Consider the following 13,951-nt stretch of genomic DNA (forward strand, 5'->3'; position numbering starts at 1 on the left):
CCTGTTGTGCCAATATACTGTGTGCTGCTGCTACTTGGATGGATTCAACTGTAGAAAATAACTTGATTGTAACCCGACTCTTTACCATTGAACCCAGGGCCCTTCGGAGAAGTTGATAGGTAGCCTAATTAAGTCAAATAATTAGGGTTACAGACTGGTGACACCGGTTCTAGCTATACCAAACTAGCATCAGAATGTATTTTTTTCCGACCAAGGCAGTGAACTACAAGTGCATGACTCGGCTATCCAACGTTGGCGGTGGACTTTCAGTGAATTACACGGATTGGACATTTGGGATGACACAAGCATCGTTTTCACTGCACAATCTACATTTGCACGTTTAGTGAGTCATCCCCAACCCCCGTCTCCATCACCGCACCATTTCACCACTAGGAAAATCAGAGAGATGCCGAACTCGACATTCTCCCATTGGTGATGGGAAATTCGGCTCTTTTTACTGACTCGGATCTTTTGGAGTCGTTCAGTCAACAGATCAAATCGTTCAACTAATTTCGCTCACTTGAGTCAGTAATGCCCAGAGCACGTAGGACCCCCTACTGGCGAACGATTAACTGATAACTCAAGTCATAATTCTACAAGCATCTCATTCCCATGTCCTTCACCGTAGGGGGCTTATTGGAGCTGTCATCTGTGACAGGCTTGTAAAAGTGTGCTTTAAACAATGTACATTTGTTGATTGCTAGGCATACAAATAAGATTGTTTATTGATACAGTTGAAACGAGGTCTAATTGTGGTGGCCGCATCCGGACAAGATTGTAAACGACACAAGGTGGAATGCTTTGCTTGATGGCCGTGTGTGATACGCAAAATAGCCTATTAAACTGCAGCCCCCCAAACGATTTGTACTCGAGTTCGAGTTAGCTAAGCAGAGGCTGTGTCCATCATAATAATCAATTCATCGTTTTCCTTCTTGCACCGTGTGATCAATTATCAGTTCTAAACATGCCTTTGTCTTCTCCGTGCTTCCTGCAGCATGATCTATTTTCCCTTGCCCACATGATAGACAGTTGTAGGTCGGCGCACATCTCCAGCAGGTCAAACAAACGACAAAAATGAACGAGTCACTCTGAAAAACCGAATCATGACTCTTGAGTCAGTAAAAACATACTTTTCTTTGCAGTTTAAAAATATATATTATTTCCTGCAATTCTACACATTTTGCCATGAAAATATCGCAGTTTTAAACCTCATTTTCTAACAATTCTATATATTTTCCCACAGAGGCGCAACTTTGGTTTTAGAAGTGGTGGGACAGGGCCTCCCGGGTGGTGCAGTGGTCTATGGCACTGCATCACTGTGCTAGCTGTGCCACCATAGACCCTGGGTTTGAGCCCAGGCTCTGCACAGCTGGCCGCGACCAGGAGGTCCATGAAAAAAAGAAATCCATATATTACGTGTTGTGATAATTGCATTGTTTGTTCTATAATCTGTTAGTTCATATGCCTTAACACTGTGATATATAGGCCTAAGAACAAAACAATAAGAAGACACCGTGTTAGAATAAATTCTACCACACATTTGTTTCATTACAAAATCGGAAAGCAACATCTGTTCGGTGAAGTCCACAAAACATATTGTATGTAACAAACAGTGACATGACCTACAGCATGGTGAGCTAAGTTAATGTTTCAGACATTTTCGGGCTACTAAACAACTATTGATTTAGAACCACTGAGAGCAACTCACGAAGAAAACAGGAGCTGCCTCCACTATCCAGCTAGTTAACATTAGCATACTACATCTGACTACATGTTGATCTTACATCCTCTCAGGGCCAGGGGCACAATGTATGCATTTATGGTTGGATCAGAATTGCCATTATAATCATTGGCCTGTACGGAGAATTAAGTAAAACCACAAGTCCAAATCCCTATCTCCATCAATGGCTAATTTAGGAAAGGGACGATTTTAGCCAGCCAGCCATTGTAGGACAACAATAAAGGACGTTTAGCTTGAAGGTAGGAAACAACATCTCCACATCGCTGACCCTCAACACTGGCACTCCACAAGGGTGGTGCTCAGCCCCCTCATGTACTCCCTGTTCACCCACAACTGTGTAGCCATGCACACCTCCAAGTCAATCATCAAGTTTGCAGATGACACAACAGTAGTGGGCTAGATTACCAACAACGGCGAGACGGCTTACAGGAAGGAGGTGGTGTCAGGAAAACAACCTCTCACTCAACGTCAACAAAACAAAGGAGATGATCGTGGACTTCAGGAAACAGCAGAGGGAGCACCCCCCTATCTACATCGATGGGACAGCAGTGGAGAAGGTAGAAAGTTTTAAGTTCCTCGGCGTACACATCACGGACAAACTGAAATGGTCCACCCAGACAGATAGCGTGGTGAAGGCGCAACAGCGCCTATTCAACCTCAGGAGGCTGAAGAAATTTGGCTTGTCACTCCAGAGGGTGGTGCGGTCTGCACAACTCATCAAACTGGGGGAAAACTACCTGCCCTCTATGACACCTACGGCACCCGATGTCACAGGAAGGCCAAAAAGATCATCAAGGACATTAACCACCTGAGCCATGGCCTGTTAACACCGCTACCACCCCGAAGGTGAGGTCAGTAAAGGGCCATCAGACTGCTAAACAGCAATCACTAACTCAGAGAGGCTGCTGCCTACATTGAGACCCAATCACTGGCCACTTTAATAAATGGATCACTAGTCACTTTAAACAGTGCCACTCTAAATAATGCCACTTTAATAATGTTTACATATCTTACATTACTCATATCACATGTATACACTGTATTTTATACCATCTATTGCACCTTGCCTATGCTGCTCGGCCATCCGTGTAGTTACATGTAAATATTCTCATTCACCCCTTTAGATTTCTGTGTATTAGGTAGTTGTTGGGGATTGTTAGATTACTTGATAGATATTACTGCACTGTCGGAACTAGAAGCACAAGCATTTCGCTACGCTCGCATTAACATCTGCTAACCATGTGTATGTGACAAATGAAATTTGATTGGATTTGATTTGTGATTGGTCTGAAGCCAAAACCAAATTGGATTCCCTTTACACTTTTTTTGTGCACCAGGACTATTCACAGCTGAGCTCACTCAGTTTACGTCAATGCTGATTGGCTATTTATTTTAATTTTTTAGCAAAGGACACCAAATGCTCGCTGGCTTCCCTTGCATTCCACGCAATGGGCGGCAACAATGTCATACTCTTTCTGACCAGACAATATCAGATAGATACTCTACATGTACTGAGACAGAGGGCCGCTGTTTCGTTCGCTCGGATGCTTTCTCCAGTGAGATACATTCAGCCTCTTGCAAATTGAAGAACATTTATTAAACACAGAGAGACGAAAGATAAATTATTTGATATGTTTTATTTTTTCCTTGGTAAATGTTTTGGGGAAGCCTGGCTTCTCTTGGCGTCCATTAATACACACCCCTGGGTATGACTCAGCGAGACATTGAACTCACAACCTTACAATCTCAGGGCAGACACTAACCACAAGGCCACTAAGTTGTCCAATGTGTTGTCCAATGTGTAATCATGTGATATTTAAGTGACTGAATCATTACAACAAAATCTATGGGCTAAATTAGCTTTTTTTTTAGCTGATATGGGTTAGTTAATCTGGACATTTTTTAAATATTTGTATTTATTTATTTAATTTCCCCAATTTCGTGGTATCCAATTGTTAGTAGTTACTATCTTGTCTCATCGCTACAACTCCCGTACGGGCTTGGGAGAGACGAAGGTCGAGAGCCATGCGTCCTCCGAAATACAACCCAACCAAGCCGCACTGTGTTAACCCAGTGCGCATCCAACCCGGAAGCCAGCCGCAGCAATGTGTTGGAGGAAACACCGTGCACCTGGCGACTTGGTCAGTGCGCACTGCTCCTGGCCCGCCACAGGAGTCGCTAGTGCGCGATGAGACAAGGATATCCCTACCGGCCAAACCCTCCCTAACCCGGACGACGCTAAGCCAATTGTGCATCGCCCCATGGACCTCCCAGTCGCGGCCGGCTGCGACAGAGCCTGGGCTCAAACCCAGAGTCTCTGGTGGCACAGCTAGCACTGCGATTCAGTGCCTTAGACCACTGCGCCACCCAGAAGGCCAATCTGGACATTTCTGACCAATTTAAATAGCACTCTAAGGTATGCATTGACTGACAAGAGGTAAACTGATGATGCACTACCCAATTTCGAAATTGCACCTTGCCTTCTATTATTGCAACGTTGAAAAATAAGTTGAAAGCCGGACTTGGGGTGCGCACCCTACAGGAACCACTGCCCTGGACCACTGTCGGTCATTCAGGAGCTTGAAGAGAACGACAGAGCTCACGGACGGGTCACCCAGCTTAAAGAACCACATGACAACCTACCTACTGAGACTGAGCCAATGGACGTCACGCACTGGACCGGCGAGGACCAGAGCGAGGCAGAAAAAGACATCACTCCACCACCCCTGCAGGACAAGATGTAACCTTTGTGCAGCTAAAGTTTGTGCTGCTTCTTGAAAGGATGAAACTATGGATAATAAGTTGATTGTAACCTGATTATTTATCATTGAACCTGCAGGCCCTTTGGAAAAGGTGATCAATAGTTTAAGTCAAATAATTAGGGCTTCAGACCTATTTGTGTCCAGTAAAATGGTGTTATTTCCTTATTACAGAAGTATGGACCCTGCTAACAAGCACTTATCAGACCACTGCTATGAGGCGCCACACCAATGTAGACAAGCCAATATCAGACCTGTTTCTGGAGTTGAAAAGGTGGTATGGCACCAGCAGCCCAACAGAACACCAACAATGGCTAACTGACAGCACAATGCTATAAGTAGTGTCTGCTACTCCTGTCCTCCCACTTCAAATCCGGGTGGCAAAACGTTCAATCATAGCTTTGCTAAGACGGGAGAGACAAGACGAAAAAGACTCTGGAGCGACTCTGTAACAACCAGACTTTTCATGAGACACATAACATTTCCAAAATCACCACAGAACCGGGTTGCTGCAACCGGTACGAGGCAGCCTGTCACCCAATCTCCACAATAAGCAGTGGCCAGCCCAGAGCGAGGGGGTGGGGCAAAACAATGGACAGAGGTGAATGGCCGTGGGCTCTGTGACACGGCAACAGCCATTGTCTCTGTCGCCCCTTTTGCACACAGGCGGTGCCTCCATTGGTGTAAAGTGGTCGTTGTGGCGATGTCCCGGTAAATGTCTTTGTGTCCCGGTTCTCCGCTCCCCTTATCATTTATGTCACAATGGCACACTGTATTCCCCTCACCGGCAAACAATCAGGCCCTCTGTTCCCACAGGCCATGGACTCACTGTTCACTGTGACTGTACACTGGTTTCACAAACACACACCTTGGCATGCACACACTAACAGACACAACGATGTTCAACACAGATCCACACATGGCACAATCACGCACAAATAGAGTACAGCATGAGGGATGTCATGGCGAAGATAGATTTAGACTTACAATGAATGACCGATAGTAACTATGTCAGGATTACACAGGGTTGATTACAGTATGAGCATTCACACCTATTTAAAAGGCTGTGGTTCTGCTGAAGTTAGCGTTTTGTTTTTCTAAACTTTCTAACTATGCCTGCGTGAATGACAGATAAGACAGTCAGACACACTGCCCTCCAGCTATCTAATGAACCCTCTCTCTGTGTGCTGACAAATAGAATGAGAGCTCCAAGCATCAACACCACGTTTAGGAGATATGCTTTTATTTACCCTGAAGATCAAATCAATAACCATTAGGGAAACTTCAATCAAACGCAGAGAGAGCCTGAAAACAAGTGCTGTGTTGTAATCACAGTTGAAAAGACTGTCATGTTAAATATTCTCTCTGTTTTAGCAGCAAAGAAAATGTGTTTCAGACTGCAGCTCATAGAGAAGTGAAACAGGAAGTATTATTTGGTATTGTTGTGTCAAAGCAGAGTCCAGGGTTGTTTTCAGAAGAGAACGTTGTAGAGCCATTGTAATATGTTGCATGGTAGGACATGTTATTTAGCCAGTATGAGGGTTTGCACTTAGGCGAGATTAAAAAGAATGGCGACCGGTCCATGAGAGAAAACATATTTGTTGAGTTCAAAAGGGGCTTGCGCTCAAACCATGAAAAGGAAAATTCCCAAGGAGGCCGAGATACAAGAATATACTTCATTTAATCAATTTTCGAAAGAATAACAAAAGGTTAAAGTGCACCTTTTCATGGTTTGAGTGTGAGTACCTTTTGAAGTCTACAGGACATGTTATATAACATATATGTGACCTCTCCACAACAGTAATATTGTAGAGCCATTAAATGTGGTCAGCTTGATCCAGCTGACAATGTTGCATTATGGGTAATGTGTCAAGTGCACATCGGGTCAGTTATGGGTCAGAATGCACTTTACTGTCCTCGACTCTGAATCAAACAGTATGTATGTAGGGCCTATGTATACAGTAACTATACATTTAGTCAGATGTACAGTATGGCCGCTGCTCACTGCAACAGAGACTTATTGTTCCTGAATTCTGTTATAATCTCATTAAGCCATCAGGGACACCGGAGTTCACTGGGAAATGAACCAGTCAGAACACCACATATCAAGACGCACTCGGAGAATGACTTTCAGTCTTTTTCTACATATTCTGTTGTCATGATGTTTATGTTGTGATTTATTGTTGAGTTGATGATGTAGTGGATGCACAGCAGGTGCCATACTTTTTATGTCCAAAAACTCTGTCTCCAACTCACTCTGCTCTTCCCTTCTCACTTTCTTTAACCCCACACCACTCTCGCTTTCTGCCTCCTTATACTCTTTCTTTCTCATACCCACTCTCGCGTACCCTCTTATTCCCTACCACTCCCCTTCCTTCCATGTCCCTGAATCTCTCTTTCTTTAAAACAATTTTTCTCTCTTTTCAACTCCACCTCTTTCTCTTTCTCTATTCCCCAGCCCTCGCTTTCTCTTTTCTTCTATCAATCTCTCACCCCCTCTACCTCTCTCTCGCTTCTGCTTGAGCTGTAACGAAACTTCCTTCCAGTGATGCCTGTCCTCTCGCTGCTCTGTTAATTACTCCTCTATTTATTTTGCCGATCTGTCCGGGTGGGGGCTGTCCCCGGCCGTGGGGATTGTCTGACTCCTGCGATAAATAGCCTGCATTCCGATCCTCTGATGTTGACATTAACATGAGCCCCCCCTTTTATCTCAACAGCGCATCAAATTAGCACCCGGCAGATTCCTGCTACAAAGAACCTGGTAACCAAAAAAACCTGGAGACAGGTTGATTGGTGTGGTGAGGCCTGCACAATATGGTGTCTCTTTCAGCCAGGTCACCTGTGATACAAGTCCGTTTTCGACATCCATCCATGGTTGCATTCCAAACACTTAAAAGACACACCCTAACCCCTCAGCCCTAAAATTAAGTGGATACTTCTGATGACGTATCATGACGTCTGACGAGTATACACTTGCGGGGCGAGGGAGGAAGGAATTCATTTTAAATGGACCACCCTTGCCTGGAAATTCGTCACTCGTTCGTCCTGCGACGATTGTGTTTTTAGCCACCAGTAGCTTGTGGGTGCTTTATATGCACTACAGTCAATTATGAGTGCATGTCTACTTATATTAACTATATAATGATTAACATACGCCTACTGTATGATAGCTAGCTAATTAAGTCGCTAACTAACGTTAGCCTGCCTAGCTGGAACTGAAGAAGGAATATGTTTTATTCCTACAATTTCCAAAAGACAACCAAACAAAAACCTCATTACTTTTACGAGACATGTTTGTGCATTAGTAGCACAATTTCTAACTTATTTCCATTTGTTTTACTTACACTTGTATGTTGACTCCATATTGACATTGAGGTTAAAAGTTTTGGTATGACTTTTCTTAGCGGATGTACAATCATCTCGAATTGAATTATGGGGCGTTTCAGGCCCGAGGTGAACATAATTGTACACTCGCAAACTCCATTAAAAACGAGGGCTGAGGGGCTTACGTTGCAAATATGGCTGTGGGGATTTCCCCAAGGGCATTAGGCGAGGGTAAGTGAACGAGGGTGTCTCTTTTAAGAGTTTGGACTACAGCCCATGACTGAGATTGTCGGGGAATGAAGTAGAAACCCACCACTAAGGGCAACAGTGAGCGATGTTACCTTAAAGTAGACTTTGGTTTAACTAGGGCGTTGTGGACAGGGATGGCAAATGGGCATAAGCATCTGCCCCTGGTTCCAGGTTGCCTGTTCGAATCCAGTGATAGAAAGTGATTGATATTTTTGTTTAAGCCTTAACGGAGTTATTGCCTAACCGTAGGAATTCAGAGTTAATTTAAATTTAATTTTACCTTTATTTAACCAGGCAAGTCAGTTAATAACACATTCTTATTTTCAATGACGGCCTGGGAACAGTGGGTTAACTGCCTGTGCAGGGGCAGAACGACAGATTTGTACCTTGTCAGCTCGGGGGTTTGAACTCACAACCTTCCGGTTACTAGTCTAACGCTCTAACCACTAGGCTACCCTGCCGCCCCTTGGATATACAGAGAAGTAACCAAACCCTTCAACATTTCATGTCTGGAAGAACTTCGAAATTTGAGATTTGAGAAACATGGATGAACGACTAATTCTGCCATGAGACTGTGAGAGCTCGTTGGTCTCTTTGTGGCTGCATGTGGGCTCTAGCTCTATCAAACGAACGCCACTGCCAGGCTGTCTGGATGCAAACGGCATTTAATGGTGTGTGAACAGCATAGCAATGGGGGATGTCATTCAAAAGAAATGAATTTAATTTCAAGCTGTATGATGGAATTTTATGACGAAAGTGATGAAGACCTTTCACTTCTGGTGGAATTGGTGAGCATTTATGGACAGAATGATGAGTAACAATAAACCAAATTGTTGTGGAAGTAGCATGCTTCTTCTTTATAGTATCAACGCTAACAATCTTCACATACTTTATACAACGTTACACTTTCCCCGTGTCGGCTAATCAAATAACCTCTTCCATTGATGTCTCATTCAGTGCCTCTCTCTCCATGACTTCATAGCCTGTTGTCCTATAAAGAAAAACTATTTTAAACGATGCAAAGCTGATTTCCATAGAGGCAATAACATAGTTGTTATTCACTGCTAGAAGCAAAGAAGCAGGGTGACATCTAATATCCACCCCAATGACACGTCTCATTGGGGTGGCGTTGCCATGGCTTGCTCAGGCTTGACCCCGTGCCCCCATCGCTGAGTCTAGATCCGGTTTCATCAGTTTATAGGCTGCTTTTATTTTGAGGTTCAACCCCACTGGCCCACTTGCCATCACTGAGGAGGAGTTTATGAGGAGGGCAAGGGGGACAGAGAGAGAGCCAGAGAGAAGGAGCGAGAGAGAGTGTTAAAGGGGTAGAGTGTGAGAGAAAGACGGAGGGATTGAAAAAGGCAGAGTTGGGAAAAAGATTGAGGGCACCAGTGTTCTCCCAGCCAAGTTGGGACAGACAGAGACCTGGTTACTCTCTTTGCCTGGTTTCACAGTCTATGTGTGCAGGAATGCATTCATTAACGTAATTCCTCTGCCCTCAAACAGGGGTGCCGTCACTGGGTGAGTGAGTGGAGGATTGGGGAACTGGCGGGGCGAGGGGGTTTTAGGAGGGGGGAGTGGAGGATGGAGGGGAAGCATAAATACACCCCCTTCCTTCAAACACAATCTCAGAGCAAGAGAGGAGGACGAGACTCTAGCCAGCCTCCGCGTCCAAGTTTATCTCCATGAGAATGGCTGTGGAGGCACAAAGGGATGAAAAGGTGATGGAAAAGACCCAGGACAACCCCTTCCTGTTCTGTTGGGTCATTTGTTTCAGGGCTGTCAGTGCCAGGCCCACAGCCCACCTCGGCCCTCTCAAACTCCCTCAGCTCGTTTCACACTTACTTCCCAGCTTTGTTTTCGGGCTGTTTTTAAAACATTGCCCCTGGTTTTTTTCATTCCCGTGAAAGGGGATGGCAGGCAAAGTGACATCAAACAGAAAGTGGGGCAATTGTTTTTCTAATACATCTAAAGCCAGCCAGCTCCGGGCATGGAAACTGCTTTAACAAAAGGAAGGCAAAACCATTAAGCCAATTCAACTATTTCTATAAACACTTTAATGACAGAATTTAAGCAGTTATTTATTATATATTTTATTTAACCTTTGTTTACTTCGTTATAATTCATGCTTATTGTGTGGAAAAGTAAAACATCCCTTGCCTTCACTGGAATTAACATAATTCTGGGAAATGCTCGTAACTCAACATCAGTAACTATGGAGGCATAATGTTTTAGCAATTTAGCAGATGCTCTTATCCAGAGTGACTTACAGTAGTGAGGGCATATATTTTCATACTTTCTTGTACTGGTCCCCCGTGGGACTCAAACCCACAACCCTGGCATTGCAAGTGTCATGTTCTACCAACTGAGTCACACGGTACCTATAATAGTACACAACACATCATTCTCGCCTTTCTATTTAAAATGAGACTTTCCCACAAACTATGCTAGATCGCATACACTACCTCCGATGAGGTGTTCATTCACAAAATCCCCAATAGTTCAACTGTAGACTTCATTTTCAGCATATCACCAATAACATCTCCTTCAGTTTCACAGCTTTTTAAGAAAACACAACCATGATATAAATTATAGATTTTCTTCTCAGTTTAACTGCAATTCACTCTGATGTGTCCTGGCATTTAGTCAATCACTCTCTCACGGTGAAAACCACTGACATTCCTGCACAGCCTGCCAATGGAGGATAGATCAGAAATATTTATATTTTTAGACCTGTTGCATAACCATTTAGCTAAGCCCAAATATTCTGATCACCATAATGTGCATAATCTTTCATATTTATCTTTTATTCTTTATTTTTAAGATGCTGTGCAGGTGTCTGTCTTGTCTGTGTGCTTGTCTGAAGGCGTGTGTGTGCAGTGGTGGAAAAAGTTCCCAACTGTCATACTTGAGTAAAAGTAAAGATAACTTAATAGAAAATGACTCAAGAAAAAGTGAAAGTCACAAATGTACAATAATACTTGAGTAAAAGTCTAAAAGGTATTTGGTTTTAAATATACTTAAGTATCAAAAGTAAATGTAATCGATAAAATGTACTTAAGTATCAAAAGTAAAAGTATAAACCATTTAAAATTCCAGCACAATTTTCTTGTTTTTAAAATTTACAGATAACCGGGGCACATTCCAACAATCAGACATAATTTTCAAAGAAAGCATTTGTGTTTAGTGAATCCGCCAGATCAGGTAGTAGGTATGACCAGGGATGTTCTCTTGATAAATGTGTGAATTGGACCATTTTCCTGTCCTGCTAACCATTCAAAATGTAACAAGTACTTTTGGGTGTCAGGGAAAATGTATGGAGTAAAAAGTACTTTCTTTTGTTTAGGAATGTAGTGAAGTAACAGTAATCAAAAGTAAAAATAGTTTTAAAAAAACGACTTAAGTAGTACTTTATAGTATTTTACTTAAATAAGGATTGGCCCTGAAGCAAGGATATGCATTTTCTTGGTACCATTTGAAAGGAAACACTTTGAAGTTTGTGGAAATGAGAAATGAATGTAGGAGAATATAGCACATCTGGTAAAAGATAAAACAAAGAAAAAAACAATTGTTTTTTTGTATTTTTTTGTACCATCATCTTTGAAATGCAAGAGAAAGGCCATAGTGTATTATTCCAGCCCAGGTGCAATTTAGATATTGGCCAATAGATGGCTGCAGTGTGTGTGCAAAGCTTTTGTCTGATCAAATGAATCATTGCATTTCTGTTCAAAATTTTGTATCAAGACTGCCCAAATGTGCCTAATTTGTTTATTAATAACTTTTCATGTTCAAAACTGTGTACTCTCCTCAAACAACAGCATGGTATTATTTCACTGCAACCTGCTACTGTAAATTGGACAGTGCAGTTAGATTAACAAGAATTTAAGCTTTCTGCCAATATCAGATATGTCTATGTCCTGGGAAATGTTCTTGTTACTTACTACCTCATGCTGATTGTATTAGCCTATGTTAGCTCAACGGTCCCGCAGGGGACCCACCAATCCTGAAGAAGTTTGTACTTTACATCACTGTTCGTGCGTGTGCGCGCGTGTGTATGTGCAAGCGCATTTGTCCTCCCACACTCGGTCCCGGCGGTGCGCGCGCCCCCGATCTCGGCTGAGAGACTCCGCTGTGAAGTGTGGTCATGTGACCGGCTCGCAAAACACAGCCAGACGGTTTCAGGAGACCAAATGCCAGCTTCATTGAAAAAGCTCGGTTATCGAGAATAGAGACAGGAGGGACAGACGTTTCCAGTGTGCAGACACACACATAACAATACACAGAAAGCTCTGGGGAACTCGGGGAAAAGGACATTTTCACAGCCTCAAGAACTTCGGTAGGAGAAAGCAGACCAATCGTTTCAAATATAAATCAAGGGCAGTGGACACGCGGGAGTTGATTATTCATTCCGATAACTTGTGGAATTATAAGGGTAACAAACATTTTAAAAAACTACCTCTCCGCCATTTCATATTTGTATTAAATTGTTCCTTTTCTTTTTAATTGTATTTTATCACCTGTCCTCTGAAGAGCTGACAGCCAGACGGTGTAGTAGAATTGCAGTGCAGTGCGTAAAGAAACTGAACGCAGCACCAGGAGACGGAACAGCTCACTGCGTTTACCAACAAGAGACAGTGAGGAGGAGTGAGAGAGAGACAGACTGATTTTTTTGTATTCTTATATTTTTTATATCATATTTATTAATTTATAGCCTACGCGAACATATTTATTTTTTTCCAATTGTTGGTTCTGTTGGGGTCAGATTTTTTTTCTTCTTCATTTTTTGGAATATGGTTGGGGAAATGGAATCGAAGGAGAAACCTAAGCCCACCCCAGACTATCTCATGCAGCTCATGAATGATAAGAAACTGATGAGCAGCCTTCCCAACTTCTGCGGGATTTTTAACCACCTCGAACGGCTGCTTGATGAAGGTAAACTTGGGATCAATGTGTGTGAATAGACAAGCACTCTAAATTGAGGTTACGCATATGGTAGGGTATGCGCATGGATCATACAGACCGAGTTTCTCATAGTGAAAGCGCAGTCTCCCTTCCTTTTTTATTTTTTTTATTTTTTACATAGGACGGCGTTGGGAGTATTTGTTGCTTTCTGTGGACTGGAATCATGAGCCATACATTTTACAGAGGCGTGAATGTGTTGACATAGTTGGAAACATAGTTATATCAATGCAGACACAACAGTAGGCTAGTTTACAGTTCTGAATTGTTGCAAATACCCTGGTTTGCATTCGTTTTACTCAAGCCTCCTAACCTTGAGGCGTTTCACTTGAAGAGTACACCGATACTTTTATTATTTTATGTTGACATTAAAAAGAGGATTAAACAGGTGAAATCACATAGCCTACCTAAATATAAATACATAAAATATATAAATATATAATCTGATTGGTGATTCACATATTCTCCAGAGAGTTATTCTAGAGTTAACCTAAACTGGATATAGCATTTGGACTCAAATTCAAGTTAATAAGTCAGTAATGCATGAGGTGGCAGAGAAAAATGACATCTGTTTACATGTGGAAAATAGTTTTTTGAAGAAATGTTTAAATCTCTATCTGATATGGTACTTTGTCCCTACACAGCTAATATTTGAAGCAGTTGCACAGCACGATGAAGTGAAGAAACATTTCTCACTCAGCGCATCCAAACCGTCTTTGGCGCATGCTATTAGGCCAAAGTATATTTCTGTGTTTCCTGTAATTCTGTGTCAACAATCATCATCATGAAGTGTATATTCTAGAATCTAGATGATATAGACAATAATGTGTGGGAGTTAGAGTACTAGAGAGACTATTGGGGAATTTGGTGGATTAGGCGCCAGGGGGCTGGCTCCCACTGGGTTTATCCTTCATCTTCT

The 13,951-nt window shown here is 42.6% G+C and overlaps 1 protein-coding gene across 6 annotated transcripts in view; it reads left to right on the top strand.

Moving 5' to 3' along the window:
* The first annotated feature begins 12,216 nt into the window (after positions 1–12,216).
* Positions 12,217–13,951, top strand: part of LOC112252886 (protein quaking) — a 111,521-nt gene continuing 109,786 nt past the window's right edge. For 2 of the 6 annotated variants that reach the window (XR_006083640.1, XM_024424570.2), the window contains exon 1: positions 12,218–13,005. Coding sequence is in view for 3 of the 6 variants with exons in the window: in XM_024424570.2 (XP_024280338.1) it covers positions 12,864–13,005 (142 nt within the window). In the remaining 3 variants the exon portion in view is untranslated. Of the gene's footprint in view, positions 13,006–13,951 lie in introns of all 6 variants that reach the window. The other 4 variants (XM_024424567.2, XM_024424571.2, XM_024424572.2 and 1 more) reach the window with 4 other exon arrangements.

The sequence above is a fragment of the Oncorhynchus tshawytscha genome, linkage group LG06 (assembly GCF_018296145.1).
Source record: "Oncorhynchus tshawytscha isolate Ot180627B linkage group LG06, Otsh_v2.0, whole genome shotgun sequence".
In the NCBI taxonomy this organism is placed as follows: domain Eukaryota; kingdom Metazoa; phylum Chordata; class Actinopteri; order Salmoniformes; family Salmonidae; genus Oncorhynchus; species Oncorhynchus tshawytscha.